The 27,314-nt window shown below is 46.3% G+C and overlaps 1 protein-coding gene across 2 annotated transcripts in view; it reads right to left on the bottom strand.

The window, feature by feature from the left end:
* PTN (pleiotrophin) overlaps positions 1–27,314 on the bottom strand; it is a 143,258-nt gene that overhangs the window by 19,965 nt on the left and 95,979 nt on the right. For both annotated transcript variants that reach the window (XM_068272996.1, XM_068272995.1), the window contains exons 2-4: positions 18,034–18,131; positions 15,908–16,081; positions 12,738–12,902 (exon numbers count right to left, since the gene is read on the bottom strand). In XM_068272996.1, the coding sequence (XP_068129097.1) occupies positions 12,738–12,902; positions 15,908–16,081; positions 18,034–18,130 (436 nt within the window). In that variant the 5' untranslated portion in view covers position 18,131. The remainder of the gene's footprint in view (positions 1–12,737; positions 12,903–15,907; positions 16,082–18,033; positions 18,132–27,314) is intronic.

The raw sequence follows: 27,314 nt of genomic DNA, 5'->3' as shown, positions 1-27,314 counted from the left end.
CTTAGTCTCCACCTTGTCCTGTTCTCAACCTTCAAGCTAAGTTCAAAAACCCTTTCATGCCACTACTACTCTCAGGCCCCGTTTACACTTAATCAGTTGCTCTCAGTTATAACTGAAATGTCAACTGATTTTCAAAGTAAGTCCCATATTTTCCTATGGCACCTTTCACACTTAACGCATTTAACTAAAATATTTTTCAGAATGCACTACTATGGAGAAGAAAAAAAAAGCGTACCAACTGATTAAATGTAAACAGGGCCTAGTCCTCTAGCTTTAACTGTATACAGAAGCACTGATTCATACAGAAGCATGGTTCGGGTGAGGCAACTGGCACCATACCTGGTTCTTAACCTTTCTATGCCTAACCTTAACTCTAACCTTCCCCTATGCTTAAAGAGAACCTGTACTGAGCAAAATTATTTAAAATAAACACATGAGGTAACTTCAAATGAACATTACATAGTTACATTGCCATCAGTTCCTCTCAGAAGCTCACCATTTTCTTCTTACAGTGATCCCTTCCAGTTCTGACAATATTTTGTCAGAACTGAAATATATCAGTTGCTGTCAGTTATATATCAGTTGCTGTCAGTTACAGCTGAGAGGAGAACTGATGTGTCCATGTTTCCCTATGGCTCAAGTGGGTGATATTACAGTTTAACAGTGTGCTAACCAGGAAGCTGTTATGGGGTAATAGCCATTTTCAAAATGGAGGCCGGAGAATTCCATTGATCACAGTGGACAAACAGGGTGCAGAAGAGGAAAAATAGATTGAGGAGTAGACTACACAGGAGGTAAGTATGACTTGTGTATGTTTATTTTGACTTTTAATTTTCAGTTCAGGTTTTCTTTAACCCTTATTCTCCAACCTTTACAGTGGACCTGGACTCTTGCACAGGACACAAGAAAAACAGAGAAATGTCCTGTGTATTTTTAGAGAGAGGAGTCTGTCTAATTCCCCCTCATCTTCAAGTAATCACAAGTGTAATTTGATCTCTCAGCGGTGTCAGCGCAGACATTCGGCAGTCCTCTGCGGACACAGCTAGTAATATGTAAACACAAGATGTAAACCCTTTTTCCTGCTTTATTAAAAGTAGGAAGTAGACACACTGCAGATTTATTGCAGGACCTCTGTAAGCTGTAGCAAAGACTTGTTTGTTCTGTAATGGTTAAAAGAAACACTTTTCTTTTTTACAGTTGATACAAATCCTGCAATAAATCTGCAGTGTGTCTACTTCCTGCTTTCATGGAAGCAGACATGTTGTATACATTGGGCTTGACTCACTAAACTGTGATAACTCAAATATCACACCTTATCAAAGATATCACACCTTATCAAAGTTAACATGCCTTATCAGAGTAGCATAGCGAGCGCTACGAACTTATGCCCGCTAATTGGCAATGACACTCGTCCTGCCCTGAGCCCCTGTGGGTTTGTAGCGCTCGCTATGCTACTCTGATAAGGCGTGTTAACTTTGATAAGGTGTGATATCTTTGATAAGGTGTGATATTTGAGTTATCACGGTTTAGTGAATCAAGCCCGTACTGTGTTAACCCCTTAACTCTCTGCCATGGCAGGCAGATGACACAGCTGAGGGATCAAATTACAACTTGTGATTAGTCACAGATGAGAAGGAATTAGACCAGCTAAACTCTCTAAATACGTACAGGGTACATTTCTCTCTGTTTCCCTTCTCTCCTGTGCAAGAGTTCAGGTCCACTTTAATAATTTCTCTTTTGGCACGTCTTGGTGTGATTTGCCGTCTTAAAACAAGACACATTTTGTCATGAACAAAAATACTATATACAGTAGCGGCAGCTTCGTCTAGCATCTCCCCCGGCCGCCCATCCCCCACTGCCTATTGTTCACAAATAAAGATAAACAATGTTTGTACCCTGCAGAGAGCATTCTGAATAGCAGGACCATACTTAACCAGGCCACAAAGCCTGCAATTAATTCCTTCAGCTTGGCTGCGCTACATCACAACACGATTTTTACGCTAGAAGCCTCATTTCACTTGGGAAAAAAAGATAATATTCGGTTACTCTGCTTACTGTGCTGTCAGATGGTATTTTTTGAACTCAGCCGGGAGAGGAGCTTTTAAGGATACGTGTACTGTCCCTGCACACTGTATTCAGCCTCCATCAACTCCTGATGACCCCCAATACCTGATTTGACCCCTTTACTCCCACATGTTATAGACACCTATAGGACAGTATAGCATGCCCCCCAACAGTCCCGAATTCTGCGGGACTGTCCCGATGTGGGGGGGCTCTCCCGCTATCCCGGTATGGCCCCCTTATGACCCGGCCAGCCATAGGCAGAGAGGGGGAAAAAATGAATGAGTCGCCTGCCGCCAATATGAGATGCAGGATGCCGGCAATCACATACATTCATACATTCCTACCTCCCTCCCTCCCCCTGAATGTGCCCCGTGTCCCCCTGTTTGCAGAGTAAAGTGCGCAGCGGAACGGCTATCATCTTTTCATCCATCCTCGCATACCAGCATCTGGCTTCATTCTGCTTCCTGTGATGTCACAGGAAGCAGGAATCAATGAAGAGCCACAGGGCCGGCGCTACCATAGAGGCAAAGGGGACAATCGCCCCAGGGCCCCAGAGCCTGTTGGGGCCCCCAAGGTGTCTCACCATCTTAACTGTTGCTACCGGGGGCCTCTGCAGAGTCTTTGGCAGACTATCGTATCACCTGTGCTGGCAGGAAGATGAGACACTACACTGCCAAAGACTCTGCAGGGCCCCGGGGAGCACAGTTAAGTTGGGAGGTGATTGGCAAGAAGGGTCAGCAGCCGGCTCAGGGGCCTAGGAGGGAATTTTGGCTGCAACAAAAGGCCCTTAATGTCGTTTTCTGGTCGGGGGTGTTTGTTGGGGGCCCCCAGGCTAATTTTGCCCTGGGGCCCCATTGTTACTAGAACCGGCCCTGAAGAGCCAGATGCCGGTATGCGAGGATGGACGGTAAGATGAAAGCCGCTCCGCTGCGCACTTTACTCTGCAAACAGGGGGACACGGGGGCACATTCAGAGGGAGGGAGGCAGGAATGTATGTGATTGCCGGCATCCCGCATCTCATATTGGCGGCTGGCGCCTTGATCATTTAAAAAAATGTTTTTTTCGTAAACAATCTTTATGGCATGCGGGACTAGGGGTGTGTTGGGGGTGTGGTTATGGGGTGTGGCCTAAGTGTCCCGGTTTCCTTTTCTAAAATGTGGGGAGGTATGAGTATAGTTGTGTAGTCACACATACCTTCAAGCAGGCGTGCCTGAAAAAAGGGTGTGAGGACATTTGGACGCCCAATGTCGCAAATCATATGCAAATCTGCTACTACTTATCATGCAAACAGGAAACTCAGGAGGAGGGGCTGGGAGCAGCTAACCTAACAGTTACATAGTTACAAAGTTAAGGAAAGGTGGGGGGAAAGGCTGCGCATCCCTAAACACATGTTGCATTCGAATGGTTAATCGCACAGGCATACACCGCCTCTGCCAGACTGAAAAATGCATGCCCTGCATCCAAGACAAGTGCTAACATTTATTCCTCCTAGTTTAATTGACTCTGAACTATTTTAAATGGGATCGTTCGACTGCAATTTTGTCAATCGAAAACATTTTTTATGACTGGTTGTGATGGACAGGAAGTACAGATTGGCTTGTTGATGGTGAAATAATCGATGTATTGTAACAACATTATTACCTTAAGCTGCAGTATAATAAAACGGCGTGTGTAAAATGTGATGATGATCTTTATGGGATTGTTATTTCCTCTATTCTCGGTGATCCACTCTGTTCTAAATAAGCTGCATTTTATGATGGTGTGTGTATGATCTATCCCTGCATGTTTTTTCTTCAGTAAAGAGTTCTAACTTGTTATATTGGGTAACTATCTGCATGCACAGAACACTCTGCTCCATAAATTGCGACACTGCATTTATCTGATCGCTTGAATGATTTTTTGCTAAAAATTGGATCGCTAGTGGCCACATTAAACCTCCAGAGTAATAAACAAATTCCTGCAGCTTCCTAGTAAAAAAAAAAAGGTAATAGTTACCGGAGAAGCCTTGTCCCGTGAAGCTGTCCCCCCCCCCTTCCGCGTCACTTGACTTCTGGTGCCTGACCACGCCTCCCCTCTCTGACCTGAGAAAGCCGCCAAGCAGTTTACTGCAGTAAATAGCTTGGCATTGTTCCCGGGAAGAGAATGGAGGAGGGGCCAGGCACTGGAAGTTGGGTGAATAGCTTATCTTTTTTCACTGGGGAGAGAGGGGAGGCGGGGCCAGGTGCAAGAAGTCGAGTGATGTGGGGTCTTCGGGATGGTTTCGCAGGACAAGGCTTCTCAGGTAACTATAACTTTTCTTTACTAGGAGGCTGCAGGATTTTGTTTATTACTTTGGGAAATCTGGTAAATGCGTTCAGTGCTGTGTGAGTGAACGGTTAATGCCGCGCTCCTTATCACAGATAAGCCTATCCAGGCCAGTGGGACCGGCACGGCAGAAGCTCAGAGGAGTTCATTACATACTGAAGTCAGATCGATGGGAAAGAAAATGAGTTTGTCTGCTTGGAGCGTCAGGAGCTGACGCGGGGAGCGGCCGGGGTCACGGGACGGCAGTCAGGCCTGTCGGGTGTTCGGCAGAGCATGCCGGAGAGACCACCACCTCCAACAGGATCAAAACAGCATCAGCTGTAGAATATAAATATGGATTCTGCAACCTTTCCGCAGCAGCTGGGAATCGCATGCACCATCGGGAACATTTAAAGCGTGACATCTGCAATCCAATCACATACTGTTTACTGATTATTAAAGGCCCCGGCATCGAGAGCTTAAGCGATAACATTTATAATTATCTTAGTAAGGGCTTTCCAAATCCATCTGAAATTTAGCTTCATATAATCATCAGCTGCTGCTTCCTGAATAAACAAATACAGGCCTGAGATGGAAGAGAGTTCCTGAAGTACGCTGAGTGGGCGGAGCAGAAACCCATCTCACTAGGCATAACTTCCTCAGCTCAGGCATGGGTTCTCCACAAGTAAAATTCTCAAAAAATAAAAGAAACATTTGAAATCAAAATATGGTGTCACAACATTGAAACCAGGGCCAGTACTAGTAACAATGGGGCCCCTAGGGCCCCCCCCCCCCCCCCAAAAAAAAAAATTACCTGGCGACCCATTGACAGACTCCACCCCTTCTTCCCTAAAGTGGCATTAGAGCCCCTTTGTTGCTGCCTAATTCACCCCTCGGGCCCCAAGCCAAATGTTGACCCCTAACCCCCCCCCCCCCCCTTTCCCCAAGTCTCCTTAAAGTAAATCTGTAGCAAAAAAATCACTGTGATCGAATCTGCTGTAAAATCGTCAACGCTGACCGAACAATCGATTTCCGTACGACATCGATCGTTCCCGTCGATCTGTCCACGCTGAAGATTTTCAGCGATCGCCAGTGGGTCGGGAATGCGTCGATAGCGGCGTTCGAATGTCCGACGACCGACGCTAGCAGCAATACATTACCTGATGCAGCCAACGCGTATCCCCGCTGCTCCTTCTCCGCTGGGCTCCGGCAGGCTTCACTTCTTCCTGTCCCGACAGGAAGTTTAAACAGTAGAGCGCCTTCTACTGTTTAAACTTCCCCGGACAGGAAGTAAAGTGAAGCTGGAGCCCAGAGCGGAGAAGAAGACAGCGGAGACCGGGGGGCTCGCGCCGGCCGGGTCAGGTAATGTATGCGGCGGGGAGAGGGGGCGCAGCAGCAGCTCCACAGATTGTGAATCGGTTTCATAGTGAAATCGATTCAAAATCTGCTTGCAGTGTCAATATCAGTGGGATAGTTTGCCAATAGATCCCTCTTTGATCAGATTCGATCACAGAGGGATCTATCTGCTGGTCGATCTGGTGGCAATCAACCAGTGTATGGCAGCCTTTAGTCACATAGTCACAGGCTGAGAGCTGGAGATGCTATCAGCTTTCCTATGAGTAAATTCAGTCCCCTCTCCTCCTCCCTCCTCCCCTCTGCCTCTGAAATTTCTGGCTAGTAACAGCTCCCCCTCTTGCTACTGTCTGAAAATGCCAAGGCACTGTGAAAAGCTGTGGGCGAGGCTTGTTTAGTTTAAAGGTAATTAGAGTATTAAAACAACACAAAAAAAGTATTTGGCTTGAGGAATACCCTATAAACTATATGAAGGGAACACAATTATGCAATGAGGAAAAGTTTATCTCGGATCCACTTTAAGTTGGAAGGAGACCTGGGGAGGGGGCGGCAGTTGGCTCGGGGCCCTTATGATGGGGATACATGGTAAGTTTCTGTACCGTGTATCGACCAGCTGATCCGGCCAGCTGATAATATTCAGCTGGCCCGATCAAGCCGCTCGACCCGCGCCCGCTCGATTCCCGCCTGCGGACAATGGCAGGAAATCGAGCGGCTGATAGGGACCGCCGGCGGGGACGAGCGGGAATCATTCCGCGCGCACGAGCGGACGAGCGTGGACGCGGCAGGGAAGCGGCTGGAGTCGATCCAGCGGCTAATCGGCCGCCGGATCGACCCGTCTATGCCCAGCATTAGGCAAATGGTAATCTTGATTGAAGCTTCTGGGATATTGATCTTGTCAGTTAAGTAGCAAAGGGGGACTTTAATCAGTTTGATCAGTTCGTTAATCATTTAGCTACTTTGGTGTTAATGTAATTAGCAACAGGTGCACTAGACCATTACATTAGGTAGTAGAAATTTGACAGAACTGACAGGATTTGGACTAGCCCATCTCCTCATAGGAGATTCTCAGGAATTCCTTTATTTTCAAAAGCACTTGCTCTGTCTAACGGTGTGCAGTGAACAGGGAGGCTAGCCAGCATCTTTATAAATCCTTCTCAGGGAGTGTCTTTATAAAAAATAAAGGCCTTGCTGAGAATCCCCCATGAAGAGATGGACTAGTCCAAAACCTGTCGGCTCTGCTAGATTTCTACTACCTACTGTAAGCGACAGCAACATTTGAGAAAAGTAATTTATGACTCATTTTACTCTGGAAGAAACTTACTTAGTATTTGTGTGTGTTTACACATATTTTAAATTTTACAATTTTTTGAGACAGTGGTCCTTTGAAGAGGACCAAGATTGTAAAATATAAAACGTTCTGTAAACCACTGCTTGAAAATTGGAACTCAGTATTAGTTGCTGTGTTTTTGCGAAAATAATCTGAGGGCAGAAACAAAACGAAGATGCTACACGATGGACTGGATGTGTAAAGATCCATATCAGATATCCCCAAATCTTCATTGAAAGGACAGCAAAGCCTTCATTCCCGCATTACTTTTTGTTTTACCCAGCTTAATGCACATTCTTTAAACAGATTACAGTGTTGATATACATGGATGATTAAAATCACGACTAGCAGGAAGTGAACCGTCCGTAACGCACTTTAATATTGCTCCAGTTACACCGTCTCTTTCCTACCTACAACAATTAATCAGGTTCATGGTTGGAGCAATATGACTAAGTGGATAATTACTTCCGCTCACGTAATTGCAGACCCGCTGACGCATTAACTGGCAGGAGTCACTTTGTTGTCACACAGGTACAGGAACTTGTCACGTCAATTCATTCTGCCGCACTGACAAGAATAGTTTTCTACAGCTATTTTAGGGAATGTATGCAGACAAGAAAGATGTCACCTAATCAGGCTTATGTAATACAGCAAAAATCATCATATGGAGGTGTAGTTATCCCCAAAAACCAATTAGTATCCAACTTTCAATGTTGTAAATTACCGTAAGCTGTTGGCTTTGGGTAACTGTGCTAGGTGGTCCACAAATATCTAGATCATGGGTCATGAACCTTTGTGGCTGAGAGAGCCATGAACTCCACATATTTAAAATGTAATTCCGTGAGAGTCATACAATATGTTTCAAACTAAATACAAGTACAATTGGAGCAGCCGTTAGTTTTGGGGGGAGCGCGAGTAAGCTAGTAGCGCATGCTACAGAAGTAGCATGCCTACTTTGAAAATGTTACTCGCGCTGCCACACTAATCTGAGCTTCTTGAGCGATGCAGCTTAGTGAATCAACCTCTACTGATTTTGTCTGTGAGCCAGAAGTAGCCATCAAAAGAGCCACATCTGGCTCCCGTGCCATAGGTTCAGAATCAGAATCAGAATTTATTTCCGCCAAGTACAACGGTGAATTGTACCCGGAATTGGTTTTGGTGCATACAGGGTCGTTGATGAAAAAAAGAAAATAGCACGGTTTAGCATGTTACATACATAGACATGGGACAAGCACACATAGGACAACATTACAGCTTGTGCATACAATTAAGCAGTGCGTCGTATACAGTTAAGCATGGTACATACATTATAAACAATAAAAGCGAAAATAAAAAGCAAAAACAGAGAGCATTACATCATACACGTACAGTTAACGTAATACAAACAGAGCAAAACATACACTGATAGCAGGAACAGAAAAGAGTGGGACTGGAGGAGCAGCCTGAGAGCTGATCTGAGCGCTGCCTTTTTCGGCACTAGACGCTACACAGCGACACGCTCCCAACAAGACAGGTGCTCCGAATGTCAGCGAAAAGTAAAAAGGAAACTAAGGGGGATCATGATGGCGGCGGACAGCAGAGTATACTGCAGAGTATCCTGGTAGAGAGTGGATAGAGAAAGAGAGAGGTAAAGAGAGGGATAGCTAAAGAGAAAATGAGGAAAGAAAGAGAGAGAACCAAAGCGAGAGGAGAGAGGCAGAGACAGGCACCTCTGATCTAGATCGTTGCAGAGGATGAACTTCTTATCAACACGCAGTCCAAAAGCCACTATCATGTAGGTGGGAGGTACATTTGGAAGACATTTTGGCCCCTTTTACACTTGCATTGCATGTGTGTGTTGCACTACCCTGTTTTACCGCAGGGTGATGCAACAGCAATGCAAGTCAATGGGGCCTTTAGCACTTGTCGCATTGCGCTGGAAGTGTTTATCCTACCACAATCCCGACGCACAGCCTGCATCACTTTACCGCAAGCACCACGTTTAACGCAGGGTGCTTCCGGTAATGGAAGTCTACTATAACCAACATGGTAAGTGTGAACAACTGAGCATGGTGCGTCACGGCACACATGTGCAGACCGATGGGAATCCCAGTGACGTACTTCCTGACTAGCAGGTAGTACGTCACTGAGAGGTGGAAGCGCTATGCATATGATCCTGTTGGCACACTCTGCTGTGTAAAAAGGTAATTATTGGTTGCTATGGGTTACCACCTTTTTCGGCACCAGCAGCCTGGTTGGCTGCAATTAGCGTTTTGACATTCTCACAGCCCAGGATATATGTTATCTCAAAGTGGACTCCAGATGCCTCAAGCTTTCAGGAATTGATTTGGCAAATTCAGGTGTGTAAATTAGTTATCTTCATAAACCTCAGCAAAGCAATCAATCTGTAGGTGCAAGATCATATGTTTGTCATATGTTTGTTCTGCAGTGGGATGCAACTGGAGCAACGCATCCCCACCGCAATGCAAAAAACGTGTGTGAAACCTGCCTCAGAGATGCCGAACTGCACATTTGTCAGGCCATTCAGCCTCCCAGCTGCCGGCTACAAGTACCGTTCAGCTGCAATTACATGCTGCCGAATGGCGGCATTTGTTAACACCGCACGTGTCACCTTTGACATGCAACAGTTGTTTCCCAATGGCCGAAAACCTTCTCGTGTCACGTCCGATGACTGCAACTGCCATGCTCAGATACAACTTCATGGCTGTCCACTGTCCACCAGCACCGAGTGCTAGCAAGCACCGTGCCTGTGAACAGGAGAAGCTGACCGGCAGTGAATTCACCGCCTTTAGCTGCTTGTGGAAAAGAGACCTAATGCTGAGTGATATACTGTACATAGAATTTTGAGCAACACAGACTGCCATCCAGACAATGGGTATTATTCACTAAACCAGTACTTACTCCATTTGAGTAGCATGCTCTGCGCAATAAGCAAAACCTGCACTACTTGAATAAAGAGCTTGTTGCTCTCGTGTTTTAATTGTTACAGTTTTTTTTTTACCATAGTGCCCCTTTAAAACTCTGTTTTTTAGAGGAAGGCTGTGAATGATAGATACTGTGCTTTCCTGCTGTGTTCTCCATTGTGTGTGGCCTCTGGATCATGTCTGCTGGGACACATTCACACGTCTGCCTGTGACTCATCGTGTGATAACTAGTAAGAGTGGACTCCTCGGATGGAGAAATCCGCACCTATCTAAAGGGTGAGAAGCACATATACTCCCGATCTAGGAAATGAGGACTTGTGAGACCCCCCTACCCCCCTGGATCAGGAACAAGGAAGTCAGTCAAGCAGCAATAATAACCACTAAGCTATTTTATCTTTCTGATCCCTGTTCTCTGTAGCTGTTTTACTATGAGAAAGTCCATTGCTTTTTCAAAGCATACTTTTTTCTCTATGTTTAAAAGTGTAAGTGCACTTCTAGAGAGTAATGTTTTTGTTGGGGAAGTGGAATGAGAAAAGGAGCAGGGATTGCTAAGACTTTGAGGAGGAAAAGTTCTTTGGAAAGGGTATTATTTGGGGGGCTACATTGGGAAACAGACAGATTAACCTACTGTGTTGTTTCACCTTATGCATCCAAGCAACGTTCACCTACCATTCATTCGCCAACACTACTTATCACAATTAATTGATCTATATCTTGTTTTTTTCCGCCACCAATTAGGCTTTCCTTGGGTGGTACATTTTGCTAAGAATTATTTTTTTCTAAATGCATTTTAACAGGAATATTAACCTGCTGAGCGGTCTGGACGAGCTCAGCTCGTCCAGTACCGCCGGAGCCTGCCGCTCAGGCCCTGCTGGGCCGATTTGGCTCAAATAAAAAGCAGCACACGCAGCCGGCACTTTGGCAGCTGCGTGTGCTACCTGATCGCCGCTGCAGCGCGGCGATCGGCCGCATGCATCGGCGAAAGAGGGTCCCCCCAGCCGCCTGAGCCCAGCGTAGCCGGAACAAAAAGTTCCGGCCAGCGCTAAGGGCTGGATCGGAGGCGGCTGACGTCAGGACGTCGGCTGACGTCCATGACGTCACTCCGCTCGTCGCCATGGCGTCGAGGTAAGCGAAACACGGAAGGCCGCTCATTGCGGCCTTCCGTGTTACTTCTGGCCGCCGGAGGCGATCAGAAGAACGCATCCGGAGCGCCCTCTAGTGGGCTTTCATGCAGCCAACTTTCAGTTGGCTGCATGAAATAGTTTTTTTTAATAAAAAAAAAACCCTCCCGCAGCCTCCCTGGCGATCTTAATAGAACGCCAGGGTGGTTAAGAAACAAATTGAAAAAAATCATTATTTCTCAGTTTTAAGCCATTTTAGCTTTAAAATAATAAATGCTACCATAATTAAAACCCACGTATTTTATTTGTCCATTTGTCCCGGTTATTACACCATTTAAATTTTGTCCCTATCACAATGTATGGCGACAATATTTTATTTGGAAATAAAGGTACATTTTTTCAATTTGCGTCCATCACTATTTACAAGCTTATAAGTTAAAAAAAAGTATAGTAATATACTTGCTTGACTTACATATTAGAAAAGTTTAGACCCTTAGGTAACTATTGTTGTTGTTTTTTTTATTGTAATTTTTTTTTTTTTTTGTTAAAAATTTTATTTGTTTTTTTGGGGGGAGTGGGAAGGTAAACAGGGGATTTTAAATGAAATTGATTGTGTATATTTAAAAAAAAATATATATAGATGTAGTTTTATTATTTGGCCACAAGACGAGTTTTTGATTTTTCGTCCTGCAAGCGAGAGCTCTTTCGCTTACAGGAACAGAACGGGTGACATGGGACACAGAAAAATTGCGGCTTTCCAGAGAAAGCCGTCGTTTTTTCTTAGGGGGACATAGATCAATGAATGGGATCTGTATTCCCATTCATTGATCTCAGGGGCAGTGAAAGGCGGCGTGAGTGCGTGTGGCCCCGCAGCAGCTGTGCAGGCTACCTGGACGGATATATCTGTCCAGATAGACCGAAGTGGTTAAAACATGATGGGGAATAGTACTGAGTTTTTCAGAATATTAGAAGCTCTGGACTATAAGACGCACCTAGGTTTAGAGGACAAAAGCCAAGGAAACAAAATAAACCTGGCATGTCCATGGTCCAGAAACATCTTGTAGAGGGGGAGCAGTGCAGAAGATGAGAGATCTACGATCGCCACTGGAATCGATTGATCAGGTGAGCCGGTGCTGCTGCTTCACACTATACACGCGGAGTGAAGGGAACACAAGGGCAGCAGAGGAGGACCCAGGAGGACAAGGTAGAAAGTCCCCAACATCATGGCGGGACGGCAGGGCGTCTTATATTCCGAAAAATATGTGACAGGGCAACGCAGCCAGTTAGTTGGGTGCAGGGTGAGGCGAATGACGACTCACCCTGCTACTGCTCGTATAAAACTTTTCTAACTCTCATTCTTAGCAACTGGGAGGTAGAAGTAATTTTGGGGTCCGGCAATCGCCAGTATTGTATTGGGGCGCCGTTCATGCGCAGAAGAGCCGACTGGCACGACTGAGCCAGATTACCGGGGCTGTTTGCGCCCGCACGCAAGCACTTGGGAGGATGGCGAGGGATGCATCGGTGCTCATGGAGCTGGAGGAAGCTATGGGCAAGTATTAAATCTTTATATTTTGCCATCTCAGGTTTACTTTAAAAAGATTAGTAGCTAAGGTTCAGTGAACTACATTGCAGCCTGTCACCCTTCTTTTGTCACAGGCATCTCACCTTGAGGTTTTGGTGGTTTGGTGATCTTCCCGCAGGGTTTGGACAAGGTGACAGTTTTTTGGCACTCCGCATTGTGGAGGGCTCGCTTCAGGCTGCCCTTCCTGGTCTTCACCCCGGTCTCCAGGTCACAGTCCTGCCACTCCTGGAACTGGTACTTACACTCCGCTGCAGGTGAGGAGAGGAAACACAAAGAGTAAGGGCAGGGTTTTTATGCCTTTCATTATTATATGCCTATCATTATTTCAAATAATACAGAATTTCCAGATTAACAATGGTGAAAACCTCATGCAGAGATGACTAGAAGATCAGGGAATCCCACCACTTCCTGTTTACAGTAATGCCCTCCTCTTCTCAATGAAGTGAACTTACTTCATATCTCTTCTGCAAACACTGATAAGAAAGCATTATCTGTGATTAAAGCTACTAACACATGTAGGATAAAATGTGCCTAAAATGATCATTGACAATGGTAATTTGCTGGGGTGGACCTACCATGAAGCCACCTGAATCACGCCATTCAGGCACCAAAATCTAGGGGGCAGTATTTGGACAAATAGTTTGGGCCACCAGGCGCCGGCTTCCTCTCCGCTCTCCCTCCCGCCTTCCTGACACACACATTGCCCTCCTGATCCACGCATCCCCGAATCCCTGTCCTTATTCGGCTGGTAGCACCTGTTGTGACCATTGTGCCGGGGGTGATCACACCAGACTGGCCAATCACAGCCGCTTGCTGCTCCTTTTACTAACTGGTGCCAATGGTCAGATAGGTCACTGCTACTGATTGAGTGCAGTGATTGGCCCAATGACGGGGCGTGGTTTTGCCCGCAAGCAAAAGGACTAGTGGGCTTCTGTGATTGGCTGGTCTGGTGCCCAGCCTGATTGCTGCAAAGCTTTCCCTTTGACTGGCCACGGTGATCTCCACCCGGTGATGGGGTTTATATGGGGTATGTATATATATATACAGTATATATATATATATATATATATATATATATATATATATATATATACATACACACACACACACACGTACTCCTCATTTATATAAGCTTTCCGAGGGGAGGGGGGGTGGCGCATCTTCCAAAGTTTGCTTCAGGCAGCAGAAAGTCTAGAACCAGCCCTAGTAATTGGGTGACAGTTTATCCACAATTGTTATACAGACATATGTTTTGAGGAGTCCTCCAAGAGGTATCAGATACGTTTTCAGTTAATTGAATGAAATAAATAAAGAGGTAACACGTACCTTACACTTTCAGAGTCAGGATAAGGGTTTTAAGGATTTTTATTGGCACACCAACGCGTTTCAGGGTTGTGGGCCACTTCCTCAGGTATTGTGCCTATTTGACTGATCCTCAGTAGTGTATGAGCATCTCATTTCCTGTTCTGTCCTATGGAGTGGGGAATACAAGTCACATGTTCTTTCCTATATAGAGGGTTGGAGGTTGGATGAGTAGAAGGCATCTCGCCTGTATGAGTTGCTGCTGGAGCTATGATAGGGGACAGCCAAAAAATGTCCAACTTGGCAGATTTCTGAAGTGACCCCTGAAGTATTGGATTGCAAAAATATGGGGGGAGGTCCGTGATGATCTAGGGGTGCTTTAGTAAGGCTGTGCCCTTGTGACTGGTGCATGAATCAAGCCACATCCAAGATTGTCATAGAAAAACATTTGCTTCCTTCCACTAAAACTATGTCCTCCAACTCAGATGAATGGTCTTTATTTCCAGCAGCACAATGCTCCATGCCACACAGCCAGGGGAATCAAGGCCTGGATGGAGGGTCACTAAACCAAGAGTCTGTCTTGATCAGCCTACCGTTATCCCCAGATAATACGTACGCCTATACGTAATTACGATTTGCAAACTAAATTCATTTCATAGTCATTCATAATTTTGCATAAAAATGTGCGTAATTTTGCGCCGCATTTGGAGGTTAATAGCAAAACTCCCATACATGCTACTGACACCAAAATTGCTAACTATGTTAAAGGGAATAGTGGGTACAAGGGAAAAAAATAATTTTCCAAAAAGACCATATAGTTTTTGAGAAAATCGATATAAAAAAATGCAAAGAAAAATTGAAATGACCATTTAAAAACCAGTTTTCTTTGCATTTTTGAAATCAATTTTCTCAAAAACTACAATGATTTTTTGAAAAATTATTTTTTTGACTTGTACTCAATATTCTCCTTAATATATGTACCAATTTTGGTGGTAATAGCATATATGGAGGCTTTGCTATTAACTGCCAAAGTCGGTACAAAATTTCACGAAATTGCGCGAAAATTACGTGAAAAATTCAGCGAAATTATGAAATACTACTATTACATACGAAATCAATTACGATTTTCCCTGAAATTTCACATTACAAGTACGATGCGAAAATGCGAATTTTGATGCGAAATTTCACATATGTGAAATTTCGTCCCATCACTGAATTCCTCCGGGAATGACAGCAAGAGGAAGTGGAATGGTTAGAAGCCATCAAGGAAAGCTGAGCTGATTTTTTTTTTTTGTAGGAAGAGTGGTATGAAGTTACCAAACAGCAAAGTGAAAAACATTATTGCCATGTTGTTTAAAGTGTACATTACCTGGAATAACATATAGGATATTTTTTATCTCCATAACCAAAAAGTAGGCAGAGACAAATACAAACTTCACTGGGAAAATGTTGCCCAATTGGTCACTGGGTGACTGGGAGTAATATTCAGAAAAGTGGGTGGAGCCTACAAAAGCCAATCAAAATGTGCCTATTGATTTTCAAGGGGAATATTTAATTGCTGCCATTCTTGCACTGTCAATGGCACAAGCCTCAAACATGGTACAGTTGGTCATTGGGTGACTGGGGTTCAAATTCACATAAGGGGGTGGAGCCAGAAACAGCCAATCAGATTTGTTCCATTTCAATGTAAATTATTGATGCCAAAGACCGCAAAGCTCACAAACTTGGCCATTGAGTAATGGAAATTGTGTGTTAGGGTTAGAAAAAGTGGGCTCACCCAACACCAGCCAAATACATGTCCGGGCAACGCCGAGCCATCAGCTAGTATATATATATATATATATATATATATATATATATATATATATATATATATATAATATTTTTATTTTTTTTACCAGTCCTGGTCTCTTTATTTTAGATTTATATTGCACTTGGCTTATAGCCTCACCTCCAAACTGCTTCTTCCAGTTGCATGGAATCTTGCATTTCTGGGTCTTCATTGTCTGCTTGCACTCCTTGCCTGAGCGCGTTCCCTCCCGCGTCCCTATCCCGCAGTCTCCGCTGGTCGGAACACAAACACTCCACTGCCACTCACCGCAGTCTGACTTCTTGGCCTTTTTCTCTAAGAGGAAGAAAAGTTTTATCAGCACATCAATAAGCAAAGCGACCTTCATTGATCTATTAAAGTGAAATGCAAACACAAACGGGCACTTCCTCCCACTCGGCTAACTCATACCAGGGGCGTAACTAGTTCCCCCTGGGCCCCCCTACAGAAATTCCGTGGGCCCGCTTGGGGCCATTTTGGGGGGCTGGAGGGGACGCAGCATAAGGGGAAAGCCATGCTGCACTTCGGCGGGGAAGGGGGACGGTCTCCCTTCCCTCATCTCAGGCTCTCCCCTCCAGCATCAATGCAATTGTGTGAGCAGCGGCAGGCAGCGGCAGCTACATACCTTCTGTGCTCACCAGCGTGGACGTTCCTATCTCTCTAGCCTCTGACGCGACTTCCTGTATAAACAGGAAGTCGCGTCAGACACTAGAGGGAGAAACATCCTCGCTGGAGCGCACGGAAGGTATGTAGCTGCCGCTGCCTCCCTCTGCTCACAGAATGGTATTGATGCTGGAAGGGAGCGCAGAGGGGAGAGCCCGAGGTGAGGGAGGGGGGGGCCGTCCCCCCTCCCCGCCGAAGTGCAGCATGGCTTTCCCCTCATGCTGCGACCCCTCCAGCCCGCCAAAACAGCCCCGAGCAGGCCCCCGGGAAAGGGGGCTGCCCCCCCGCGAGGGCAGGGGCTGCAGGGCCTATTGTTACGCCAGTGACAACTACCTATTTCTGATATGTGGGGCTCAGGGATACTTTGTTCGGGTATGTGGTGTGTACATAACAATGTAATTCTGTTACATTGTAACTGGATTACATTGTTCCTCCTTGTGTCTCCTAGCTGATCACGCACCTCCATCAACGTACACCTATCCTATGGATCCGAGTGAACTCAATTAGCCTAATCTTCATGCACTTATCCACTAAGTAAGCATTTCCTGTACTCATACTGTGCTGCGTGATCTGGTTTGCATGTATTCCTGTATTGTCATATTGCTGTATGTCACCCCTAAATATTATCTGTAACCTAAACTAATGTCCAGCACTGCGTAATATGTTGCCGCTTTTAAATACAATAAATAAATATCTGGGGGTGCATAGCTACATAATTAATCTGGGGTGTAAATTCCTACCTAATTCTAATACCTGGGAGCACATGGCCTTGGCTACATAATTTTTGTGGAGGGTGAACTGATACATAATTCTCATACTTGGAGGGTACATGGATTCTTAACTCTTCATTAAAGTAATAGCTAAATAGTTACAGACTAACCAGCAAGCTCATGGTGAACCAGAACTCATTGGAGTGTGTGAGGGGCTACAATGGTCCAAAAAGCCCCCTTACTAAAATGCTATGGAAAACAACAGTTTGCTTTTCTTAAAACAGAAAGTATTTGTGATAATTCAGGTTGGAGTGAGCTCTGAGATGTCTCCCAGTGCAACACTGCTGAATAAATACAAATTAACCATTGTCGTCCTTAAAAGCTAAACACACCTCCAGATCCGCTGGAATGCAATGATGTGTCAGCTTGTAATTAGGATCAACCAATCCTAAACAGTCTGTATGCATGTTGGATTATTATGGCTCTGTACTAATTTTATTAATTTTTTATTTATTAATTTATAAACTATTATACATGTATTAGTCAGTACTTGCCATTGTAAAATCTTTCCTCTCCCTGACTAACACTTTCTGAAATGTATCATAGATGGCAAAATCTACTGGCAGGTGATCTCTGCAGAATGTTCATTACTGAAAGTTCTAAAGCCAGTACAGAAACATAGCTAGTCTCCCAGAATGCTCTGGAGGGAGGGTGGGGGAATTCCGCATAATAAACAGCCTAGGGTAAGCCTCAGTGGAAGGGCAGAGTTACACACCAACATACAGCAATATATAGCTATGGGAAGTGATGCTGAAAACTGGATATTTAACATAACAGTGGGTATCCTGAATAATTTACTGTATCCCTGTGGTTTACCTTGTTTCTCTTTCTTTGCAGTGTCCGTTCCGAGAACTGCGAGCACCAGTAGGAATGCCAGGAGTGCGAGCATGAATATCCCATGGTGATGATGCATCCTGGAAGGTAGAGAAGGTCAGATATGTAGGCTGGAAGCACAGCAGTTGCACATTCTACTAGTACTAACTAAGCCAAATACCGGCCCAACCTGTCATAACTGCTAGATGGGATCATAAATAATGCAGTTCTACTGCATAGAACATGATGGAACCTCTAACATGACCCAAGCAGGAGACTTAATACTGCTGTATTACATTATTTTTAGACATCTAGCATGACCTGGTCTGACCTGGACATGACCACCAGTTCTGCTTTAATCTCTGCGGATAAAGAGCACACCTCCAGCAGGACCTGATAATACTCTATGGACAAGATCGAGGCATAGACTTGTTTCACAATATATAGACAAAGATGCAGTACTACCTTGGACATGACTTGACCTGACCTGACCCAGGACACGATCATTACACAATTTTAATTTTCTTTATATCGACAAAAGGGCTACACTTCTTCCATGACCTGACCTCTGGATGTAAATTACAGTTTATTTCCTGAAACTGACCACTAGACCTAATACAGCTGTGTTGCACTCCATAGATCTAATCCTACACCTCCCAACATTCCACAATCCGTGGACATAGCATAGTGTTAGTGTACTCTGTAGTGTACATAGAGCTCTACACCTCCAACGTGACCTGACCCGAAGCAGGCAATTTGGGTGCCCGCTAGCAGCCTATTGGGCACCACTGTAGTCAAACACTGAAATAGTAGCGTTGATGGAATAAAAAGCTAGCACTGGTTTATCGGGTGTCGTGGGTGCTCAAGTCAGCCCTCAATGCCGCTATTTCAATGGGCGCCCTATTGTGGTACCTGGAAAATTACGTTGTTTTTTTTTGCAATGATTGGCGTGAGAGGGTGGCAATTGACGGTGAAGGGGTGTTTAAGGTTAGGCGTCAAGTAGGGTGTTAGTGTGAGGGGGGCAGTTAAGCATCAGGTAGGGTGTTTGTGCGAAGGGGGGTGGGGATGAGCAAAAATGCCGATATTCGTTTAACATTAGTTTTTGCAAAAATAATGTAAAATTCAACTTCTCAGCAAAAATGCCATTGAAAATCATTTTGTAATAAGTTTGTGATGTTTTGCATTTTTTTGCGAATTTTTCATGCTAAATAAACAATTTTTTTGCGCTTTTCTTGGTAAAATAAAGTTTTTATACTTTTTTTTGCAAATTTTCCCATCGGAAAGAAACATTTTTTTTCCCTTGCCCATACTGCGAAAATATGATGTACGTAAATATTTTCTTAAATAACTTGGGCAAAAATTTAGAAAGCAACATCAGGTAGGGTGTTTGAGCAGGGGGTTGGTTAGAGTTAGGCATCAGGAAGGGTGTCTGTGCGAGGAGGGCGGTTAGGGTTAGGCATCAAGTATGGTGTTTGTGTGTGTGTATGGAGGGGGGAGGGTGAAGGTTAAATGTCAGGTAGGGTGTTTGTGCAGGGGGTCATTAGGGATAGGCGCCAGGTAGGGAGAGTGTATGGGTGGGGAGCAAGGACGTTATGGTTAGGCATCATGCAGGGTGTCTGTACGAGGATGTCAGTCACCTGATCCATCGAAGCCTGCAGCGATCAGAGACCTCTCCTATCTCTCACTGTTCTCTTAGTGCCATCTTCATTTATTCAGAGAGAGCAGAGGAGGACACAAGGGGGACAGGAGGGGACACATGGTGGACAGAAGGAGACACATGGGGGATGGAAGGGGACACATGGGGACAGAAAGGAAAACACATGGGGAAAAGAAGGAGACACATGGGGATTGGGGGACAGAAGGGAACACATGGGGGACAGAAGGGGATACATGGGGAGAAAAGGGGGCACATGTGGGGCGGAAGGTGACAAATGAGGGACAAAAGGGGAAACAGGAGGACACATGAGGTACAAGGGGAGACACAATAATTTTAGGAGAACATCCTGGACCATAGATGCACCAGGTTTAGTATATTATTTTCCTGGTTTTTGCCTGTTAAGCCTAGGTACAACGTATAGTCCTATAGTCCTATATAGTCTTATATACTAAAAAATACGGTACTCCAGAGCTGGTGAGACTACATTACAGAGCAGGTCTCAGTGAATTGAAGCAATTTTTTTCAGTAAATTACCAAACTATTACTGCATGTGAGGAAATCTCAGTGAATTTGGAAAAAGTCTACATTAACGAATGTGGTAATTTTTTTTACCGAACAGCCTTAGTGAATTGAAGTCATTATCATAATACTACTGTGATACAATTCTATTACACTCATTAAATATATATACTATATAAATATATATACTGTATGCTGCTACCCTTCCCATATAATCTAACCACAACATATGACCATAATACAGTATTACGCTCTATACATATACGGCTTAACCTGCCATGTGAACCAACCGCTGGACATCACTGTGATAATTCTATCACACTCTATACATATACTGCAACACTTTCCACATGACCCGACCACTGGAAATGACCATAATTCCATTACATATCATATATACTACTCTTCCAATATAACCCAACCATTGCAAATGGCCAAAGTAAAGTTCTTCTATACTATATACATAAAGCACAATGGGCCTGATTCACAAAGCTCTTCTGTTAAAATATCTCACCTTACTTATTAACTCACAATTTATCTTTCCTTAAAGAGAACGCAATGTAAGAGTGATATGGAGGCTTATTTCCTTGCAAACAATGGCAGTTGCCTGGCAGTCCTGTTGATCTTCTGGTATAAGTAGTGTCTGAGTCAAAACCCTGGAAGAAGCATATGGTTAATCCAGTAAAACGCAAGTCAGCTGAGTCAGAGTACTTGATCTGCTGCATGCTTGTTCAGCGTCCAGGGCTGAAAGTATTAGAGGCAGAGGATCAGCAGGACAGCCAGGCAACTGGTAAAGTTTAAAAGAAAATAAATATGGCAGCCTCCATATACCTCTCACCTCGGGTTCCCCAGCAGACCTATAGGACCACTATAGTGATAACTGTAAAATTTAAAATACAATGTAAACACACACAAATAAGTAGGTTTCTTTCTGAATAAAATGAGCTATAAATTACTTTTCTTCTATGTTGCTGTCACTTTAAGTAGTAGAAATCTGACAGAACCGACAGGTTTTGGGCAAGCCCATCTCCTAATGGGGGATTCTCAGGGTTTTCTTTATTTTCAAAAGCACTTTGTGAATGGCAGTTGCTCTGTCCAACTGCCAAAAGAGTGTATGGTGAGCAGGGAGGCCGGCCAGAATCTTTATATAAATCCTTATCAAGGGGTGTCTTTGTAAAAAATAAAGGCCATGCTGAGAATCCCCCATGAAGAGATGGACTAGAACAAAACAGTGGTGCTCAGCAGAGCTCGAATATTCGAGTAGCTCGAATATTCGAGCTCTTTTTCAGCTATTCGAGCTCGGTATTCGAGCTCCGAATAGCTGGAGCTATTCGAATGGGCTATCCGAGTACACTCGAATAGCCCATTCACTATTCGAGCTATTCGAGCAACTCGGCGCTATTCGAGCTCGGTACCGAGCTCGAATAGCGTCATAGCCCAGATTGATGTCCTTAGAGCCAATCAGAGGGCTCCCAGGCCCTCTGACGGCAGCCAATCACAGAGGGGGACCCTGGCCAGCCCCTACCCTATAAATAGCGGCCGCCATGTTACGTTTCTCCATGCTTGCCTGAGACTTGTACAGAGAGAGAGTTGCTCCTTTGTGCTTTGGCTTAGCAAGTGCTCTATTGTGATCATTTACCTAGCGTTTTTGCTCACCTACACCTGCCATATACACCTATATTGTTGTTAGTTAGATAGACATTGTATTTTAGTTAGTAGCTTGTGTGTTACATTAGAGACAGGCAGCTGCTGCAAGCTTACAGGTTTAGGCCTCAGGGGGGCCTTGCCTCTGTGGGCAGCTGTCCTCTGTTTATTTCTCTCATCTATACCAGTATTTCTGCTGTCCTTTACTAATAGTATTGTAGTTATACTGTACTAGGAGTAGGACACTCACTGACTGTCACTGTTTATAGGCTACTAGCTAGCTCCTGCGTGTGTGCACTCACTCACTGTCTGTGTGTACACACACTCTATTTCCTTCTGATTACTGATAGATTATTGTTAGTTAGTTGTACTTACTGTTACTACTTACTCTTACTGTACTAGGAGTCTAGGACACTCAGTCAGACAGTCACTGTGTTCATAGGCTACTAGCTCCTGCGTGCGGTCACTCACTGTCTGAGTGTACACACACCACCCACACTCCATTTCCTTCTGATCGCTGATTGATTATTGTAATTAGTTAGTTCTACTTACTGTTACTACTTACTCTTACTGTACTAGGAGTCTAGGACACTCAGTCACTGTGTTCATAGGCTACTAGCTCCTGCGTGCGGTCACTCACTGTCTGAGTGTACACACACCACCCACACTCCATTTCCTTCTGATCGCTGATTGATTATTGTAATTAGTTAGTTCTACTTACTGTTACTACTTACTCTTACTGTACTAGGAGTCTAGGACACTCAGTCACTGTGTTCATAGGCTACTAGCTCCTGCGTGCGGTCACTCACTGTCTGAGTGTACACACACCACCCACACTCCATTTCCTTCTGATCGCTGATTGATTATTGTAATTAGTTAGTTCTACTTACTGTTACTACTTACTCTTACTGTACTAGGAGTCTAGGACACTCAGTCACTGTGTTCATAGGCTACTAGCTCCTGCGTGCGTGCACTCACTGTCTGAGTGTACACACACCACCCACACTCCATTTCCTTCTGATCGCTGATTGATTATTGTAATTAGTTAGTTCTACTTACTGTTACTACTTACTCTTACTGTACTAGGAGTCTAGGACACTCAGTCAGACAGTCACTGTGTTCATAGGCTACTAGCTCCTGCGTGCGGTCACTCACTGTCTGAGTGTACACACACCACCCACACTCCATTTCCTTCTGATCGCTGATTGATTATTGTAATTAGTTAGTTCTACTTACTGTTACTACTTACTCTTACTGTACTAGGAGTCTAGGACACTCAGTCACTGTGTTCATAGGCTACTAGCTCCTGCGTGCGGTCACTCACTGTCTGAGTGTACACACACCACCCACACTCCATTTCCTTCTGATCGCTGATTGATTATTGTAATTAGTTAGTTCTACTTACTGTTACTACTTACTCTTACTGTACTAGGAGTCTAGGACACTCAGTCACTGTGTTCATAGGCTACTAGCTCCTGCGTGCGGTCACTCACTGTCTGAGTGTACACACACCACCCACACTCCATTTCCTTCTGATCGCTGATTGATTATTGTAATTAGTTAGTTCTACTTACTGTTACTACTTACTCTTACTGTACTAGGAGTCTAGGACACTCAGTCACTGTGTTCATAGGCTACTAGCTCCTGCGTGCGGTCACTCACTGTCTGAGTGTACACACACCACCCACACTCCATTTCCTTCTGATCGCTGATTGATTATTGTAATTAGTTAGTTCTACTTACTGTTACTACTTACTCTTACTGTACTAGGAGTCTAGGACACTCAGTCACTGTGTTCATAGGCTACTAGCTCCTGCGTGCGGTCACTCACTGTCTGAGTGGACACACACCACCCACACTCCATTTCCTTCTGATCGCTGATTGATTATTGTAATTAGTTAGTTCTACTTACTGTTACTACTTACTCTTACTGTACTAGGAGTCTAGGACACTCAGTCACTGTGTTCATAGGCTACTAGCTCCTGCGTGCGTGCACTCACTGTCTGAGTGTACACACACCACCCACACTCCATTTCCTTCTGATCGCTGATTGATTATTGTAATTAGTTAGTTCTACTTACTGTTACTACTTACTCTTACTGTACTAGGAGTCTAGGACACTCAGTCACTGTGTTCATAGGCTACTAGCTCCTGCGTGCGGTCACTCACTGTCTGAGTGTACACACACCACCCACACTCCATTTCCTTCTGATCGCTGATTGATTATTGTAATTAGTTAGTTCTACTTACTGTTACTACTTACTCTTACTGTACTAGGAGTCTAGGACACTCAGTCACTGTGTTCATAGGCTACTAGCTCCTGCGTGCGGTCACTCACTGTCTGAGTGTACACACACCACCCACACTCCATTTCCTTCTGATCGCTGATTGATTATTGTAATTAGTTAGTTCTACTTACTGTTACTACTTACTCTTACTGTACTAGGAGTCTAGGACACTCAGTCACTGTGTTCATAGGCTACTAGCTCCTGCGTGCGTGCACTCACTGTCTGAGTGTACACACACTAAATTTACTTGTGATTACTACTGATTATTGTAACTGCTAGTTGTACTTCCTGACTGTTACTACTTACTTACTGTACTAGGGGACACTCACTCAGTCACCTCACCAACCAACCCACTCCATTAAAGTACCCCACTTTTCACCCGCCCTTTTACAAAACTTTTGTCTATACGCCCAAAACATTTAAGATGTCTGGAAGTGGCAGCCAGCGCGGTTTGGGCAAGGGGAAGGGCAGCAAGGGAATCAGGAGGAGAGGGAGCAGCATTGTGGCAAGCCGCGGCCGCGGGCGCGCCACCATGCACAGTTCCGCAGCAGCAGCAGCAGCGTCAGTGGCTAACATTCCTCCCATAGCCACTGGCCGTGGACGCCTTGGGCGCCGCCCAGCAGGAGCATCTGCAACTCACGCTGCAGAGACACAGCAGCAGCAGCGTGTAGCACCTGCTCCGATTTTCCTCCAGCCGGGTCGGAAACGTCCCATTGAGGAAAAGGATGCAGACACTGTGGTGCAACTCATGACGGAGGATGAGCAGCCCGCCATCAGCTCTGCATCCGAGGCCTCCACCCTCACCACCACCACCACCACCACCCCTGTTCGCAGCAGCCGCCCAGCAGGGTCTGGGGAGGAGGCCAGTTCACCGTCAGTCGCCGACCTCTCATTCAGCACTCTTTTGACCCCAGGCATGATGAGTCAATTGTCTGCTGTTGTTGGCGATTTTGAGGAGGAGATGCTGATGGGCACTTTGGGGGATGAGGGATTGGACAGCAAGACTGTGGCGACAGTCAAGCAGCCCATCCATGCATCAGGAGAGGAGTTTGGGGGGTCATCATCCCAGCAGGACATGTTTGAGGAGGGGGAGGATGATGTTGATGACCCGGTGACAGACAGAGACTGGGTGCCACCACCTCCAGGGGATGTCGTCCTCAGCAGCTCGGAGGAGGAGGAGGATGCGCTTGTGGGCCTTGCAAGGAGGCGCATCATTGCAAGCATTGGCAGCGACCCACAGCCTGCTGGTGTCTCAGGCTCAGCAGCAGCAGCAGCAGCATCAGCCAGTACCACCACCAGCCGCACCCAAGCCCCCCCCCCAACCACCACAGGGAGACAGGCAGCAGCGCTTCCATGCCGTAGGGGGATGTTTCTGTCACCAATCTGGCGCTTTTTCACCATGCCCACTGTGTACAGCAAGTACGCCACTTGCAACCACTGTCAGCGGAAGTTGAGCAGAGGTGCAGACCCCTTAAAGTTCAGCACCAGCTCGCTGATCAACCACCTTGCGGCTAAACATTTCCACCAGCATGAGGAGTTCCAGAGGCTGAAGGCATCTGGTGCTGGCAGTGGCACCACACCCATCACTGCACAGCCTTCAGCAGCAGCAACAGCAGCCACCCGCCCTCCTGCTCCTCCAGCAGCACCAGCAGGAGTGCGGAAACGCACTGCTCCTCCCCCCTCTGCAACTCCTGCCGCCGACACTGAGGCCTGTTCTGGCAGCCAGTCCTCAGTGGCCTCCTCCGCTGTGTCTGGTGATTCCCGTGTCAGCAAAAGGCCACGCCAGAGCCTTTTGAGCGAGTCCTTCCAGGGGGTGGTTAGGGCTCTGCCTCCCAGCAGCCGTCGCGTGCGGCAGCTGAACGGCTTGCTGGCACGGGCCATGTGCTCCCAACTCCTGCCGTACACGCTCGTGCAGGAGGGGAGCGACATGCGGGCGCTGCTTGCTTGTGCAGCCCCAGACTGGCAGCTCCCCAGCAGACACTTTTTCTCCCGCAAGGCCATTCCAGCACTGCACCGCTTTGTGATGGCCAATGTGGAGCGAGGGCTGGAGCACGCGGTTGGTGAAAGGGTCCACGTCACCATGGACTCCTGGAGCAGCCGCTTCGGGACAGGCCGCTACCTGTCCTTCACTGTCCACTGGGTCAGCTTGGTGGAAGGGGGTGAGGATGGGAGAGCAGCAGCGGGCACAGCAGCAGCAGCAGCAGCAACACAGTGGGTGGTGCCACCCCGCAGGGTCAGGGGAACTGCAGCGGGTTCCTCCGATCCTCTGCCATCCTCCGCCACACCTGGCCAAACCCCCCGCCTCAGCAGCAGCGTGAAGGCCCGCCACTGCCAAGCGCTGCTGCACTTGGTCAGCCTTGGCAAGACCAAGCTGACGGCAGCCCACGTGTTGGCCAAACTCCAGGAGCAGGAGAGGATTTGGCTGACCCCCAGAGGCCTCAGAGTCGGAGAGGTGGTGTCCGACAATGGGGCCAATCTGGTTGCTGCCATAGACAGGGGAAACCTGACCCACATCCCCTGTCTTGCCCACGTGCTGAACCTGGTGGTGCAGAAGTTCCTGCGCACCTACCAGGGGATGGGCGAACTGCTGGAAACGGCAAGGAATGTTGTGCGTCACTTCCGGCGCTCGGCTGCAGCCTGTGCGAGCCTGGAAGACGTGCAAAAGGAGCTGGATCTGCCACGCCATCGGCTGATCATTGACGTTCCGACTCGCTGGAACTCCACCCTGGCGATGTTGGAGCGTATGGTTGAACAGAGGCACGCTGTCAACCAGTACCTTGCCCTGGCCACTGTTTCCGCAGCTCGGAGAAGGGACAAGACCAGCAACATCCCGTCCATCGTCCCCGATGATGACTGGAGGCACATGCAGCAGGTGTGCTTTGTGCTGGCTCCCTTCCTGCAGGCCACAAACATGGTGAGCAGGGACCATGCTATGGTCTGCGAGTGGGTGCCCCTGGTTTCTCTGCTGAACAGGGCCCTCGATGGTTTGCTGGAACAGGGAGCGGCAGCCTTGGACCAGCAGGAGCGGCAACCAGCTGCGCAGTCCACCTCTGAGGGGGAGGAGGAGGAGGACTTGGTGGAGGTCCCTGACCTGGCTGCTGATGAGGGGGATCAGCACAGCGCAGCTGAGTTGGTGCGGGGGTGGAGAGAGGATGAGGCGGCAGAGGAGGAGGATG

Source organism: Hyperolius riggenbachi, chromosome 3, assembly GCF_040937935.1.
Source record: "Hyperolius riggenbachi isolate aHypRig1 chromosome 3, aHypRig1.pri, whole genome shotgun sequence".
Classification (NCBI taxonomy): domain Eukaryota; kingdom Metazoa; phylum Chordata; class Amphibia; order Anura; family Hyperoliidae; genus Hyperolius; species Hyperolius riggenbachi.
This window is presented reverse-complemented; position numbering and strand designations above follow the sequence as displayed.